The sequence below is a fragment of the Pan troglodytes genome, chromosome 3 (assembly GCF_028858775.2).
Source record: "Pan troglodytes isolate AG18354 chromosome 3, NHGRI_mPanTro3-v2.0_pri, whole genome shotgun sequence".
Lineage (NCBI taxonomy): Eukaryota > Metazoa > Chordata > Mammalia > Primates > Hominidae > Pan > Pan troglodytes.
Window position 1 is genome coordinate 157,172,063 of NC_072401.2, and position 16,314 is coordinate 157,188,376.

General features: G+C 35.7%; 1 protein-coding gene across 8 annotated transcripts in view; it reads right to left on the reverse strand.

Annotated features, from left to right (window-relative positions):
- MAP9 (microtubule associated protein 9) overlaps positions 1 to 16,034 on the reverse strand; it is a 35,389-nt gene extending 19,355 nt beyond the window's left edge. Inside the window, exons 1-6 of one of the 8 annotated variants that reach the window (XM_517499.5) lie at positions 15,632 to 15,853; positions 14,642 to 14,780; positions 13,804 to 13,888; positions 11,996 to 12,316; positions 7,492 to 7,718; positions 909 to 1,002 (exon numbers count right to left, since the gene is read on the reverse strand). In XM_517499.5, the coding sequence (XP_517499.3) occupies positions 909 to 1,002; positions 7,492 to 7,718; positions 11,996 to 12,316; positions 13,804 to 13,888; positions 14,642 to 14,716 (802 nt within the window). In that variant the 5' untranslated portion in view covers positions 14,717 to 14,780; positions 15,632 to 15,853. Of the gene's footprint in view, positions 1 to 908; positions 1,003 to 7,491; positions 7,719 to 11,995; positions 12,317 to 13,803; positions 13,889 to 14,641; positions 14,781 to 15,236 lie in introns of all 8 variants that reach the window. The other 7 variants (XM_024356347.3, XM_024356348.3, XM_063809942.1 and 4 more) reach the window with 7 other exon arrangements.
- Positions 16,035 to 16,314: the final 280 nt, after the last annotated feature.

Sequence of the window (16,314 nt, forward strand, 5' to 3'; positions counted from 1 at the left end):
CTGTGAAAAGTCTTAATTCTGTTGGTTTCATTATGACCATTTTTTTGGAATTTGTTTTGCGGTAAGATGGGCTTAAAATCACTCAATTCACTATTGGATTCTTTGGAGCTGTTAATCTGTTCAGTGAAAAGAACAAGAACTTTGGAACTCAAGATTTAACTATGGTTCCATCACTGACCTTGGGTATGTTTCCCTAAGTCACTGCACTTCAGCTTTTCTCATCTGTAAAATGACAAAAATGATACTACATAGTAAGCACTAAAATGTTCATTACACATCTCAGACCTAGAAATAGCTATGTCTTTTAGGTTTCATTAAGCTACATATCACTAAGAAAAGAAATTATGTTAACAATTCACATATCACACCAAGTGCTTACTATGGTATTGCTGTAAATGCTTTACATGTTTAATTCTTACAACACCCTATAAGGCAAATTACTCTTATTTTACCCATTTTAAAGATCAACATACAGGGTCAGAAAGGTTAGTTACTTTGCTTATGTAATTGTGCCTGTATTGGAATCTAGCTTAGTCTCACTTTAAAATTCCACCTAGCTATTATGTTGTCCTGAAGAATATCACAGCAACACATACATAACAGTAGTTTACCTTAAGTGCTCACTCCACTTGGGCTATTAACTAGGCTAATGGCTAAAATGCACTATATCACTTAATTTTCACAATAACCTTATGAGACAAATAATATAACTTAGGGAAATTGAGGCACTGAGAGATTAAGTTCTGCATCCAAAATCACAGTTAGTTAACTACATAGTCAGGATTAAAACTCAAACACATAAAAACATATATTTCTCTTATAACTATACAAAGTATTATTTCTCTTACAAACAGGAGTCTAAGTAGTACAGAGTTCACATATAAGATATAATTATTAGATATAACCACCTTTTCCAGATGCGTTTCCCTCAGATCCTGGTGAAAAAGAATCTCCAAGAATTTGTTTAAGTGATGATGATGCTAGACTTGTTAAGCATGAATCCTGTTTTCGCAAAAAAAAAATACATTTGCCACATAAGTTTAATAATTAACATTTATGGGAACAATAGCATTATTAAAACTACAAATTGAAATAGTGCATAACTCTGAAATCTGCATTATTTAGGCATTTGTTGCTGAAACGCAAAGTGTGACAAGCCAATGGAGGTAAGCATGCTTTACTTTCAAGCCTTGATGTCTTGGTCATTAAAAGGGGTCACTGAAAGAGTTATTCAAGTTCTTTAACTACCACCACCTCTCTATTTATTTTTTACCAATTTTCAAAACTCCTATTACTTTATAATCACATTTCTTATAAATATTTAAGGCCAAGATTTGATTTTGATAGCTCTTCCTACAATTATCCTTTGAAGGAAAGCATAAAGAAGACAGGTAAAATACTTTAGTTCCAAGCAAATATTACTAGTTGTCCAAATGAAAGCATTTAATAAAATCAAGTAAGCCGCTACTTCCAAATATTTTAGATAGGAAAAGCACATAGACTGCATGCACTTGAGTTTTCCTCAAAATTCTGAAAATTATATCTGATATGAAATAATTATATTTGTCTATCTAAGGTAAACATTTCTTCATAGAATCATCTAGCCTAAAGGTAATGATATTACAATGTAGGAAGTTCAACTTTGTTGTACAAATACTTTAATTTTCTTTCTCCGCAGTATTTTATGGGTGCAAAGGAAATTATATGTCAAAAGCAATGGAGAGAAAACATTTGAGAAAATGGAAGAAGTGCTGAGACACTGGAGTCTATCTACCCTGAAAGATAAAGCTTCACCTGAGGAGATCTGCAAATTAGTAGCTTTTTGCCAGAAGGCATTCTCCAGTCTATGCAGCTCAAGTAATAGAAGGCTACAGCCTTGGTGGAATGACTTGAGGGAACAGAGGACTGAGTCTAGGACCATCAGATCAGCCAATAAGTATGTGGAAAATAGCAGAGGACAGTGACCACAAAATCTGCATATGAAATTCACCAAAAACCTTTACCACCTCTATTTGTGGCATAAGGGAGACCTCAGAGGATCCTGTAAAACCATAGAAGCTAGAACCTGAAAAGAATTAAGCAGAAATTTCAGCTGATATCCACTGCAGGAGAAACAGGATTGGGAATTTGTGTCCAGCCATGATATCCACTTGCTAGAAAATATGTTTGAAGGGACATAAAAGAATACAGAATCTCTACAAAATATCATTCAGAACACCCGGTATTCAATCAAAAGTCACTAAAGAAACAGAAAATGGTGACACTTATTTAAAAAACAAAATAAAAAAACAGAGAATGGTCAATAGGAACCAACCCAGAGATGACTCACGTTTTAGAGTTAGCAGACAAGGACTTTAAAATAGCTATTATAAATATGTTCAAGCATTTTGGGGAAAATATATGCATGATGGCTGAAAAGATGGGGGATTTTATATTAAAAAACAGAAAAAATACCAATAGAAAATCTGAAGTTGAACACCACAATAAGTGAAATAAAAAATTCACCTGGAAAACACACATACTTTGCAACTGCAAATGGAACTCTCATGACATACCCTTTTGCTGGGCCATTAAAACAAAACAAAATAATTTAATACAATTTGAAATCATAAAAGATACATTCTCCGGACCACAATCTGTAAACGTGAAGACTAAGTAATACAAGTTATTCAATCTTAAAAACAAAGAGGAAAAAAGATTTAAGAAATATAAGCAGGATCTCAGAGATCAGTGAGATATAGCACAAATTTCAATGCATGTGTAACTACAGTACCAAAAGGAGAGGAAGAAAAATAGGGTGGGAAATAATAATCTTCCCATTTCACAGACAGTATCAGCTTATAGGTTTGGAAAGCTCAACAAACGTCAAGCAGAATAAACATAAAGAAAGCTAGACCCAGGCACCATGTAGTCAAATTGCTGTAATCAAAAGATAAAAACCACAATCTTGAGTAAAATTCCTGACAGCATTCAGACAAAATCAACACATTGTATAGAGAGGACAATGAAATGAATGATTACAAGAGAGGCCAATAAAAATGGAAACCTATAAAGAGCTGGAGGTAGAAGAAGGCAACTGTTAGACAAGAAGAATACAATCACATCAACCACCGTTTGAAAACAAAGATGAGACAAATACTTTCAGAAAAGCAAAGACTGAGAAAAATCCATCACTAGTAAACCTGTATTACAAGAAATGTAAAATAAGTTTGTAAGACTGACAGGACACAAAATGGTAATCTGAATCTACAGGGAGAAATGAAGATCCCTAGAAATTGTATGTGTATTTATAGATATGTAATATCTATAAATAGATTATATAGATGTTATATATCTATAGATTATATAGATGTTATATATCTATATAATATATAAGAATAGAATATATATTACCTATATATAGATATTATCTACAAATATATATTATCTATAATATATTTAGCAATAGAATGTTATCTATAATATATACAATATATAATACAGTAGATATATAATATATATTTATTCTAGCCTTCTTTAATTTTTTAAAAGTCTAATACAAAAAACTGAAAGGGCTCTTTAAGAAAAAGTTATAACCTTATTGTGGGGATTATAGGATACGTAGATATAATATATATGACAATAGCACAATGGATGAGGGAGTATATGGAACTATACTATTCCAAGGTTTCTAGATCAAATGTGAAACAATACAATATCAATTCTAAATAGATTGTGATAATTTTCAGATATATTCTGTAATCCACTGATCAACTCTGAGAAATACAATGCAAACAAATATAGATAAAAGGTCAATAATACTAAAAATAAAAAACTAAAAGATTCATGATTATCTCCTCAAAAAAAGGCAAGAAAGGAGTAACAGAGAAACAACAATAAAAACAATAATTTTAAAAAGCAGATAAATAGAAAATAAAGAGCAACAAATTGCTCCTAAATCCAATCATATCAGTATTTACATTAAATGGACAAAACATTCAAAAATGGACTAAACACTACATTAAAAGGCATAGATTGTCAGACTTAATAAAAAAGTGACACCAAACTCTTATTGTAAGAGATTCACTTACATGAAAAGACAGAATTAGTTTGAAAGAAAAAAGATAGAAAGCATATACCATGGAAACACTTGTCATAAGAAAGCTGAAGTATTACACAAAACAATCTATAAGATAAGGAAAGGAATATTACCAGAGGTAGAGACGTTTCATAATGCTCAAAACATAATAATAATAAATGTGTATGTGCCTGATAACAAAGTTATAAAATACTGACAGAACTAAAGAGAAGTATAAACAAACCCACAAACATAACTGGATATTTTAATACCCCTAAGTTGGTAACGGGTAAACAAATTGGATGAAAAATCAGTAAGGATAAAGAAGATCTGAATGATATTACCAACCATGTTGACCAAACTTTAATTATACAACATTATATTCAACACCTGGAGAACACATCTACTTTGCAGATGCAGATGAGACTTTCACAAGATACACTAAAGCTGGGCCATTTAGAAATAATAATAATAATTTTTAAAAATTTGAAATCATGTAAGATACATTCTCTAGACTACAACAAAATTAACTTATAATTAACATCAAAAGTATATCTAGAGAAAAAACAAGTATTTGAAAATAAAATAAATCACCATAAAATAACCAACTGGTCAAAAAAGAGATCACAATGATCACTATATATTATATGTATCGAAAAATCACTACGTACCCCATGTACAATTATTATTTTTCAACTAAAAAAATAAATTTTTAAAACAGGAGATCACAAGGGAAGTTAAAATATATATTTAAAGAAATGATAATAAAAATAAAAGGCATCAAAAAATCGGGGCCACTAAAGCAGTGCAAAGAAGAAAGTTTACACCTTTCAACAGGTTTAGCAGAAAACATGAAAATCTTAAAAATGAATGAGAAAATTTTCAAATCTAAAGATAAGCAAATTAAACCAAAAGAAAGTAAAAGAGGCCAGGCGCCGTGGCTCACGCCTGTAATCCCAACACCTTGGGAGGCCGAGGTGGGTGGATCACAATGTCAGGAGATCGAGACCATCCTGGCTAACACGGTGAAACCCCGTCTCTACTAAAAATACAAAAATTAGCCAGGCATGGTGGTGGACGCCTGTAGTCCCAGCTACTCGGGAGGCTGAAGCAGGAGAATGGAGTGAACCTGGGAGGCAGAGCTTGCAGTGAGCTGGGATTGCACCGCTGCACTCCAGCCTGGGCGATAGAGCGAGACTGTGTCTCAAAAAAAAAAAAAAAGAAAGTAAAAGAAATAATACTGAATAATACTGAAATAATACTGAAAATCAATTAAACAAACAATAGAGAAAATTATTAGGTTGGTGCAAAATGATTGCGGTTTTTGTCATTGAAAGTAATGGCCAAAACTGCAATTACTTTTGCACCAACATATGACAAAGCCGAAGTGGTTCTTAAAAACGTTTAATAAAACTAAGCAATGCCTATCAAGATTTAGCACGAAAGACACAAAACACAAATTATATATGTTAGAAATAAAAATGAAATGTCATGATAATCCTAGTCATCAAAAGAATGAGGGACTATCGTGAACAACTCTGTTTATAAACTCAACATATCAGATGAAATGGACAAACTTCTTGATAGACACAATTACCAAACTGGCAAAACAGAAAATGTGAGTACTGAAATACCTATTTAAAAAATCAAATGTAATGCCAAAGATGTCTCCACACAGAAAATTCCAGGCCCAGATAATTGTACTGGTGAATCCTCTCATTTAAGAAAATAATGATACCAAACTTTTATAAAATGAAGAAAAGACACTCCCCAACTCATTTGATACCCAAGCCTGATGGTAACATTATAAGAAAAAAATTACAGACCAATAAACTTCATAAATATAGATGCAAACCTTAACACAATTTTAACAAATCACATCCCACAATAAAATATCACACCATGACTAACCAGAGTTTATCCCGGGAATGCTAGGTTTAACATACGAACATTAATGCCCCAAAATTCATGTTCATCCAGAACCTCAAAATACGACTTTCTTAGGAAATAAGGTGTTTACAGCTTTAAATAGTTAAGATGAGGACACACTCAATTAGGGTGGGCCCTAAATCCAATGCCTGGTGTCTTTTTTTAAGAGAAAGAAGAGACACACACATGCAGAGAAAACACAGGGAAGAAGGCCACATGGGATGAAGGCAGAGATGGGAATGATGCAGCTACAAGCCAGCTACAAGCCAAGGAATGCCATGGACTGCCGACAACCACTAGAAAGAAGCTGGAAGAGGCAAGGAAGGATTCTTCCGTGATGCCTTCAGAGGAAAATGGCCCTGCAAACACCTGATCTCGGACTTCTGACCTCCAGAACTAAGAGAATACATTTCTGTTGTTTTAAGTTAACCAGTTTGTGGCAATTTGTTACAGCAGCTACAAGAAACTAGCACAGTATTCAATGGATCAGATAATTTTCTTAAATATAAAGTAATTACTTGGGTTTCTTCTTCTGGTTTTCAGAACAAATTAAGAAACAGCATGGTGGTGTCAGTTAGGCGTATATCAAATTGTCAGCTTTACTGGTAAAGCTCAACTGCAGAACAAGATTTGAATTGGTAGCCTATTGTGCTTCCTAATACTTCCAGTCTGAATTAGGGGGATTCCCCCATTTAGTCATAGCACAAAAGAGCTCCTCTCAGCACCTTCTGCCTCACCTCCCAGAGAGCAGATCCTTAAGCACCAACACTGCAGACAAGCGATGAGAAAAAGAAAGAAGCTTGGCCAGGTGGCATGCAGTTCCCTAATCTGCCCAAGCAGATTATGGGGAAGAAATGTTCTTCCTGTACTTTTCCCTTCTGAAATGTTCAGAAGGGACAGTTTGCTTCTCATAGTGAAATACAAAGAGAAAAACGAAGTGTTCTCCCTTAATAACAATGCATAGTAAACTCCCCGATGGAAACCTGAAAGGCCACATTTAATGCTATTGGAACATAACCCAAAGAACACAGAAGAGTGCCATGAACATTCAACACACATTTGTTGAGTGAATAAAATCAAATAAATAAAATGACACTGACTATATTGTTCTTAGCCATAAATTACATAATTCAAAGATACATAAATTTAAAAAATTATTAAAGATAAACACTATTATATAGATTCAGAAAAGCAACACTTTTTGACATTTTACTTTCTCTAAAACTGGATAAACTCTACAATCACTGGTGTGTTATAGTTTAATTGGATGCATTTCCTTCTTCCTTAGTGGTATGTAAAATAATGCTACGTCTTACAATTGATGCAGTTTTAGACTCGGTGGAATACAGTGTATTTTTAAAAATTATTTCCTTATCAGTTGCAGAAGAAAATATGTAAAACACACACACATGCACACAAATTCATTCTCTCCTTCTCTTTTTCATAATCAGATAAAAAAGCATAAATTCAAGAACACAATTCAACAGTTTAGTGGTAGTGCTAACCTCAGGATCAAGGTTTTCAGAGAATGCTTTTTTCTCAGCTTCTAATTGTATGCCATTCGGCATTGGAAGGGAAGAAGGTGCAGAATGTAACTCCAATTCTTCACTGAGGGCAGTTTCTTTATCTTCTAGTCCATCCTTCTCCTCCATGTGACTTTTCTTTTTCAACATACTCCTTGGCCGAGGTGATGGTTTAAAGTGATCATCTGTGTCAAGGCTGTTGTTTTCTGCTGAAAAATAAAATGCTTAAAGTGTGTGTATAAAAAAATGACCATGGCTTTATCTATCTCTCTGGGTGCTACCATACTTCCCTCCTGTGCCTATGCCCCTTTGTTCTCTGTCCTGAAGAGTCCAGATGAAGCCCACAACTCTTCTCTATACAGAGCTCTAGTAAGGCACAAATAAATGATGGTTAATAATCAGGCCGGACGCGGTGGCTCACGCCTGTAATCCCAACACGTTGGGAGCGGTGACTCACGCCTGTAATCCCAGCACGTTGGGAGGCCGAGATGGGCAGATCATGAGGTCAGGAGTTCGAGACCAGCCTGGCTAACACGGTGAAACCCTGTCTCTACTAAAAATACAAAAAAATTAGCCGGGCTTAGTAGCACGTGCCTGTAATCCCAGCTACTCAGGAGACTGAGGCAGGAGGATTGCTTGAACCCAGGAGTCTGAGGTTGCAGTGAGCCGAGATCGAGATCACACCACTGCACTCCAGCCTGGGTAACAAGAGCAAAACTCCATCTAAAAAAAAACCCAAAAAACAACAAAAAAAAACAACAAAGTAAAGAAACAGTTGTCATCCTGAAAGTAACCAGTCGCAAGAAGTTAACTCTTCAACATTGTGAACTCTTATAATATTCAAAAAAAATGTTAAAAATAAAAAACCAAAACAAAATCTTGCTCCAGTTTCTACCACTATAAAATGAGGAGGCTCATCCATCAGGCCCTTGAGTACCAAGCCCTGTACACGTTACTAAACCTCATAATCAACAAAGCGGCAATGGACCTGTCCAGGGACTTCACAGGTTGATTTTTCTAAACAAAATTACAAGACTAGATTACTAAGATTATAAGTGCTATTATAAGGACAAAGATGACGATGTTGGCACTCAAGGGATAGGAGTGCTAACTCTCATTAGAGGAAGGAACCTTTTATGAGTTAATTGTTCTGAGTCCATAAAACTTCTTTAGCATTTATTAAAATTTCACTCTTTCCATTACTTCTAAGTTTAAATCAAGAATCTAATGCTGATTTGCATCCAGTATTCGAAACAATGGGAAGACTTTCCATGTATATATTTTTTGCCTGCATTTTACCTGCTATACATATTTATGTTTCTATTGTTCTACAAATGCATTTTTCTCAACTTCAAAATTGGTCTAATTAACATCTTCCTCCCATTTACCTAAAAATGGGCTTATGGATTCTGCCAGAAGATTCCACAACCATACCAAATTGGTATTATTATAAGTAGCTGACAATTTTAGCTACATCCTAAACTCCAGCCAAATGTTCAACCCCAAATCCAAGGGCTCTAGATTCCTCCCTCTATTATCCCCTAAATCCAGAGTATCAATATACCCTATCAATTCTAATTGCCAAATATCTCATTTATTCCACTTTCTACATCCCTGCTGTCGGGTCCTTATCCACTCTTTCCTAGATCACTGCTTCCATGATATTTACAAAATCCAAATCAGATCACATCACTCCTTTCTACAAAATTATTCAATGGCTCCCCATGATCCAATCCTACAGAATAAAAGCTTAACTGCCTTTAAACAACATAAAAGGGATTTTATGGTTTTGTCCTTCACTGCCTTATCTACAGCCATTTTGTCATCTGTGTTTCTGAAATGCTGGGCTAACAGTTGTCATGCACACATACCACAATCCCTCCAATCCCTCCTGCTACCATACCTTTACCTAAGCTGATACCCCTGCCTAGAATATCCACTTCCTGCTTCTCCTCCTGACAAATGCTTGCATGTCTTTTGAGCCTCAGTTTAAGCAGAATATTATATAATGCCTGAAAGAAGGTGTTGAGTCAATTTTTTTTATTATTGTGGTAAGAACAAACATGAGATCTACCTTCTTAATACATTCAGTGCAAAAGACAGTACTGTTAACTATAGGCACAATGTACAGCAGATCTCTAGAACTTACGCATCCCGCATGACTGATACTTTATACCTGCTGAGCATGTTTATAAACAAACGCTAAATAATAAAATGAATAATCAGAACATTTATAGAGTGCTAAATTTATGCCAATACTGTTCTAAGCACTTCAAATATGTGAACTCATTTAATTGCCTCAAACTCCTAGAGATAGGCAACTATTATCCCATTTTTAAAGATGAATAAAATGAGAACAAAGAGGTCTCATGCCCAAAGTCACAAACTCTAGCAGGCTGCAGATCTCAGATTAAAGGAGAAGCATCCTGACTCCAAAGTTCATGATTTCAGTCATGTTAGTATTAAAATAAAAACATATCCTGTGAAAAATACTTTCACTTTATAGAGCAACTGTCACTTCAGTAGTGACTATAAAGTCTGGTTATTATACTTTTTACAAAAGACAAGCAAGGACAGAGAAAACCTTCAAGCTCTAATAGTTTCATAAAGCATTACTTGCTACTCAGCAATATCTCACCACATTAAAAATATTGAGTTCCAAACCTGTACAGAAAAAAAAAAGTCAAAGAATTTAGAGGATAAACTCATGAACCATATTCCCTCTTTCAAAGATAAATCATTCATATATTAATTTATTCATTTAAATACTTAATATATGCTATATTGCAGATATTATCTTAGGAACACTAGCCTCAATTTTTACTTTTCAACCTGAAGAACCTGAGAATGACAACTTTAATATATTTTCTACAAAAATTCCACTTCCAGTACTGTCAAGTTCCCAAAAAGAAAAAAAAAATGCCTATACTTTAAGAAAAGTGCTTTTTTTGGTAATCAATGTATACAATTACCTATTTAGGTAATTATTTTTATATTACACGTACTGAATATAACATTGCATATATAAGTAGAGCATTTAGGATCCTGATGCCACCTTGTGGTTAAAATACAGTATTTCCTTATTCATTGTAACCCACCACAGGTTTTTTTTTTTTTTAAGGTATGAAATAGGTGGATTATTGCTTTCCTGATTATCTACCATAAACTTCTAATTATATACATCCACCTGTCTCAGACAAATTTTTAGTTGCTATATATGCTCGCATTTTCTTAATAACAAAGTTCAATTATGTTCCTCTTCTCTCCAGCATTGATTTCACTCACTATACTTGGAAGGTACATTTTAACAAGTTAATTGTTTCATTATGCATCCTGTTTGCATTTTTGTAGTTTTTTTATAGTTTATGAGATGCACTTCAATAAACTCTCACAATTTTGCAGGAATAGAAAGAGGGTTATTTTTAGCTTCCTCATGATGAGGATACTGAAGCTTAACTTATTTGCTGAAGTCATATATAATACACAGAGGCTTTTCCCCCAGTGTCCTGGACATTATTCTAGTGTTCTTTGCTCTGCTTACATCCTTTGCTCATTTCAAAGTTAATGAGATTGTGGGGTCAGGAAGAAAGGAGCAGTTCCCCAATACATGCCTGAAATAAACTTTTGTCTGACGTTACCACTGGTATCTAATATGCAAAGTATGAAATATTTACTAGCACTGTATTTACTGATGATATGGAAGGAGATTTTTATGAAGGTTAACAACAACTAATAATTCCTTTATAAAATACAAAGAATGAAAAACAAAAAATCCTTAACCTTGCATATACAAGTTCATGAATGGTGGCCCAGGGTATGTGACAGGACTTGGTCTCCGTTTCATTCTATCTTTGTTCCTTTATGCTTAAAGTTCAGTAAAATTGTGGGGAGAACTAACTGTAATCCCAGATCACACCAGGAACTTTCCTTTGGAAAACTGAATCTTAGTAGATTTTCATAGGCAATACAGAGATCAAATGGAGATTCTCTTAAGGAGTGCCTGGACGCTTCAACAAACAACAGCAGCAATAACATAACTCATCCTTCAAATATACAAATGTCAAGAAAATTTTCTGGCACAATGTTGGTATGGCAAAGACTGTTATAAGGATTAGTCTCAATATTGCTGTAACTCTAATCTTTGGAGTGTGAGAGGGATTAGACAGCATTCCATTCCAGTTCCACACCTACAAACAAAACTGAAGCTCACAGGTCTAGGTGTCTGGAGATCCACAGCTATGGAGGCTATGGATGACTAAAGGTGCTTTGGCTTTGTGCTTTGGCTTTCTATCAGGCAACAGCCTAGATGCAAGACAAAATACAACAGGTCTGTAAAATGGAAGTTAGACAAAATACAACAGGTCTGTAAAATGGAAGTCTGTCTTTTTTTCTTAAATATATACTAGCTACCATATAAAAATTTTGGGACTGATTATCTTAAAATAAACCTCCAGGAAATGCAATTACAGTAATCCTAACAAATTACCTGAAGATGTGCTTTTAATTGAAAGAATTCTGGGTTTAGGTTTCATTTTTATTTTGTCTTTTTCAAATTCCTCATCCTTATTTTGAGATTCAGAGAAAGATTTTACAACAATGTCTTCACACCCATCAGGTGCCATTTCCTCTTCATTTTTGATGGCACACACTGGCTCATCTTTGGTTATGTTACCGTTTGATTTCTTGGTTTTCAAAAACGATAGTTTTGAAGGATTCTTTTCTTCATCATCTGATATATGAAAGTCATTCATTTTTTTATTAACTGAATTTTCATCTGCTGAAGTGTCAGAAAAATCACCTAAGGAAACTGAAAAATGGAAAAGAAAAAATGTTTTCAACAGTATTTTTAAAAATTGTCAAGGTTACGTTAACTTAATCAAAGTTTACCTTAAAAGCTACAAACAAAATTCTAACAATGAATAGGCACAAATGTATTTTATAAATAGACTTGCAGCTCTAAAAACACAGCTAACTCAGGCATGTTTCATTAACATTTATGAAATAAAAATTCCAATTTCATTAATTTATTCAAAATGTATTTATTGTGTTGTCTGTAGGGTACCAAACAACCAAACACTGTTTGCTCTGGAAAAAGCCATCCAAAGGGCCCTAACAATCAGCCATGTAGCATTTAAATTAGATTATGGACTGTAAAACTTTTATTTGCAAATTACTTCTTCATGTAAAATCAAGAACATTTGTAAATGGAAGAATTTAATTAGTAATTACTAATTATATTTTTTTCCATAAAAATTTTGGAACTACAATTCCATCCACACCAGAATATTAGATTTACTAAGAATCATAAGAAATGCTAAGTTAACTATACAGCAGTGATTTAACTGTGGTTATTACTGGTTTTACAGAAATCAATTACAATTATTCACCAAATTTTAAAGAATAAAACACCAGGCCAGGTGCGGTGGCTCACACCTGTAATCCCAGCACTTTGGGAGGCCGAGGCGGGCGGATCACAATGTCAGGAGTTTGAGACCAGCCTGGCCGATGTGGTGAAACCCCATCTCTACTAAAAATACAAAAATTAGCCGGGCATGGTGGCGGGCACCTGTAGTCCCAGCTACTCAGGAGGCTGAGGGAGGAGAATCACTTGAACCTGGGAGGCGGAGGTTGCAGTGAGCCGAGATTGCACCACTGCACTCCAGCTTGAGCAACTGAGCGAGACTCCATCTCAAAAACAAAAACAAACAAACAAACAAAAACACCAAGTTTAGAATTCTGTATGCTTATACCTGAAATTAAAATGTTAATATGTTTACATAGCTAAGAGAAACCAAATTATAATAGTACTGATATATGAAACACGAAGAGTCTGTGGTTTTTAAATTTACCCCTTATCACAGCCAAAAAAAAATCTGATTTATAGCAAGCTTTATAAAAGCACTTCTAATGTGCACTGAAGTTTAGTTCTGTGGGACTAGTTACTAACTAGCTGTAGCACCTCCTAGGGTTGATCTTAAAGATGAACCTGTCTTCGCCAATGTGGTTTACCACTGGCAGCCAACCTTTTACTGCAAACCTGCCATCAATTAATTTATATTTTCGTATACACATTCAGAAAACAAAACAACAACAAAAAACGAAAATCATACAACTTCCTGAAAATTAAGAGTGGCTTTCTACTAATTAAAAAGTTGAAAATCTAAAATTAGTGAATGCTTAGGTATTATTTTAACACACGTGATTGAGGGGATGGGTGGTTGGGGGGCTGGCTAAATACAAAACTAAGGAAGCAAAAAGAAGAAAAGTGGTTCACTTTTCCATACTGTCACATACCAATCTCATCACTGTCAAAGTCATCTGAGTATTCAGAACTCCTTTGTCTGGCTGAGCGAGCTGTAATTGCTCTTATTAGCTCATCCTGAAATGAGATACTGAAATCAATTTCCATCCAAACATGGAGGTATCATATTTACAAGTAATTCTTTAAACAAACAATGCTTGATTAACGACTGCTTTCCAACTTCGGTTTCATTCATCTAACAAATATTTCCTGCAAGCTCACTTTATGCCATGTACCCACTTTACGCCTCATACTCAATGCAGAGCATCACAGACAAGAGCCCTTCCTCATGGAGCTTGCAGTTAAACTAGAGGAGACACACATTATGGAATAAATTAATTGCAGGTTATAATTAGAGCTGGAGAGTAACAAATAAGAAGGGGCTCAATTTAGATTATAATTTATTAAAAACTGGTATTTTGAAAGAAATTGGTATTTTTAAGAGCTTTTGTCTCGGCATATTTCAGAAATGGATGCAATCAATATTGCAAACTTAGAGGCTGAGTTCAAAATTGCAGTGACTCAACAGAAAAAAAAACGTAAACATTATGTTACAACAGAAAAAAAGTTTTTATATAAAAATGGCAATTTAAGGTTGCGATTCAACTTTTAACTTAGTAGGAAACTAGTATTGAGGCTACTTTGGTAGTCTTAAAACCATATAGGGGAGTTTGTAATACTGGATGAGCCCAAACATGATCATGTGCAAAACCTCAAAAGAAATATAAGATTTACCCCAGCTTTATATAGGACTGTTCCTAGAATCACCAATTTCAACCCATCTAATACAGTGTTTACACTGTGAAATGATTCCAAATAAAAATACTTTACCTGGAAAGTAGTTCTTTTGGTAACTTTTGGACTCTTTGTATATGCCAAAGTGGTGCTAAAAACTTCATCAGACATGGTGTATTTTTTCTCGTTACCTTTATAAAATAGCTAATTATTAGAATTCAACTTCTGATGGTAGCTGAAATATACAAAAAAATCAGACTTTGCATGCTTCAGAATTTATTACATTTGATTCTACTGTCCCCACAAAGGTCAAAGAAAAGCATCTGATATGAACATTGGGCTACATCTTCACTTAAAAAGGTTCTTGTAAAGAAATAGCAAATTCTCACAACAAGCTTGTTTTAAAAAATTCAAATGGAAGTTATCCTAAAATAGTTTTGCAACTACTTAAAAAGTCTGCAAATAAATGATTACCAGTTAATACGACAAAATGCTGCCAATTAAAATAGAACACCTTATTTTTCACCTCTCTTCTAAAGTATAACATTGCCTTCAAAATAAGTCATGTCTTATTTAAAAGGCCATCAAAAGGATCGTCGGCGTAAAAATTATGAGCACCACCACCAAAAAAAAAAATGTATCTATATATTTGCATATAGCGCTATTCAAAGAAAAAGATCGTAATGCTAACCCGCAAACAGCCAGCGATATGTATTGCAAGCCAATTTTTCCTCTCACAAAAGTGTTAAACAGAGCCAGACAAAACGACGAAGCTTTCGCGATGAGCCGCATTAAAATCGCGGTTTCCCGTGCTCGGAGCAGAGGCCTGGCAGGGCCGCCCATAGCGTTGTGCGCCCCGGGTTCCGTTCCCTACCAGGCCAGGTGACGTCCGGGTGCTCGCCGCTCCTCACCGCGCCGTATGCTGAGCACCAGCGAACGCCAGGCCCGTGCACGCCCAAGCGCGGTCTCTGTCCGGATCCCCCATGGCCCCCAGGTCCCGCTTTCTGTTCCCAGCCCCGGACGCCCGCGGCCAGTTCTCCGCGACCCTGAGAATCAAGAGCCAAGCGTCGGGTAGGAGCTGCTCACCTTGGTCTGGGCCTGGCGGCGCCCGCAGAGCCAGTCCTGGACCGAGCGAGGAGGAGGGGCTAATAACAGAGGCGGAGGGCGGTTGCTAGGAAACAGCGTCTTCGGGAGGAAGTGACTTCCCCACCGCCGGGTCTCTCGGGTACCCAACACCGCTCTTCGGCCCAACGTGTCGCTGGGGCAACCACCCAGACGAAGGAAGTGACATCACTTTCCTGGGTCTTTGGAGAGGGGCTCATTATTGGTCGCTTGTGTGCATGTGCTGTTGCCTAGGAGACAGGACCCGCCCAACTCCCACCCAGATAGCCTTACTCTTGCCAATAGAGTAAGGGTCCTTATCTGCACGTGTTGCAAATAAAGCACATTCGTCGTTTTGCCACAGTTAGGACGTGATGTTCTCTGAATCGAAGTACGGTGTCAGTGGATGGGACAGAATAATAGTACGGTAGTGACGTTTGCAGAACCCTGTTTCCGACTGCACGTTTGAATCCTGCTGCCCCTTTCCTACACACGTGATTGTCCCAAGTTAAGGTCTTTATGACTCAGTTTCTTCTTCTGGGGGAAAACAAAAGTGTACTAATAATAGACACCTGAAAAGTTGCTGTAAAATTGAATGAAATAATACAAGTGGAACACTTGGAAGAGTGCCTGGAATTGTATTCGATATTAGATGTGCTCCTCATGCA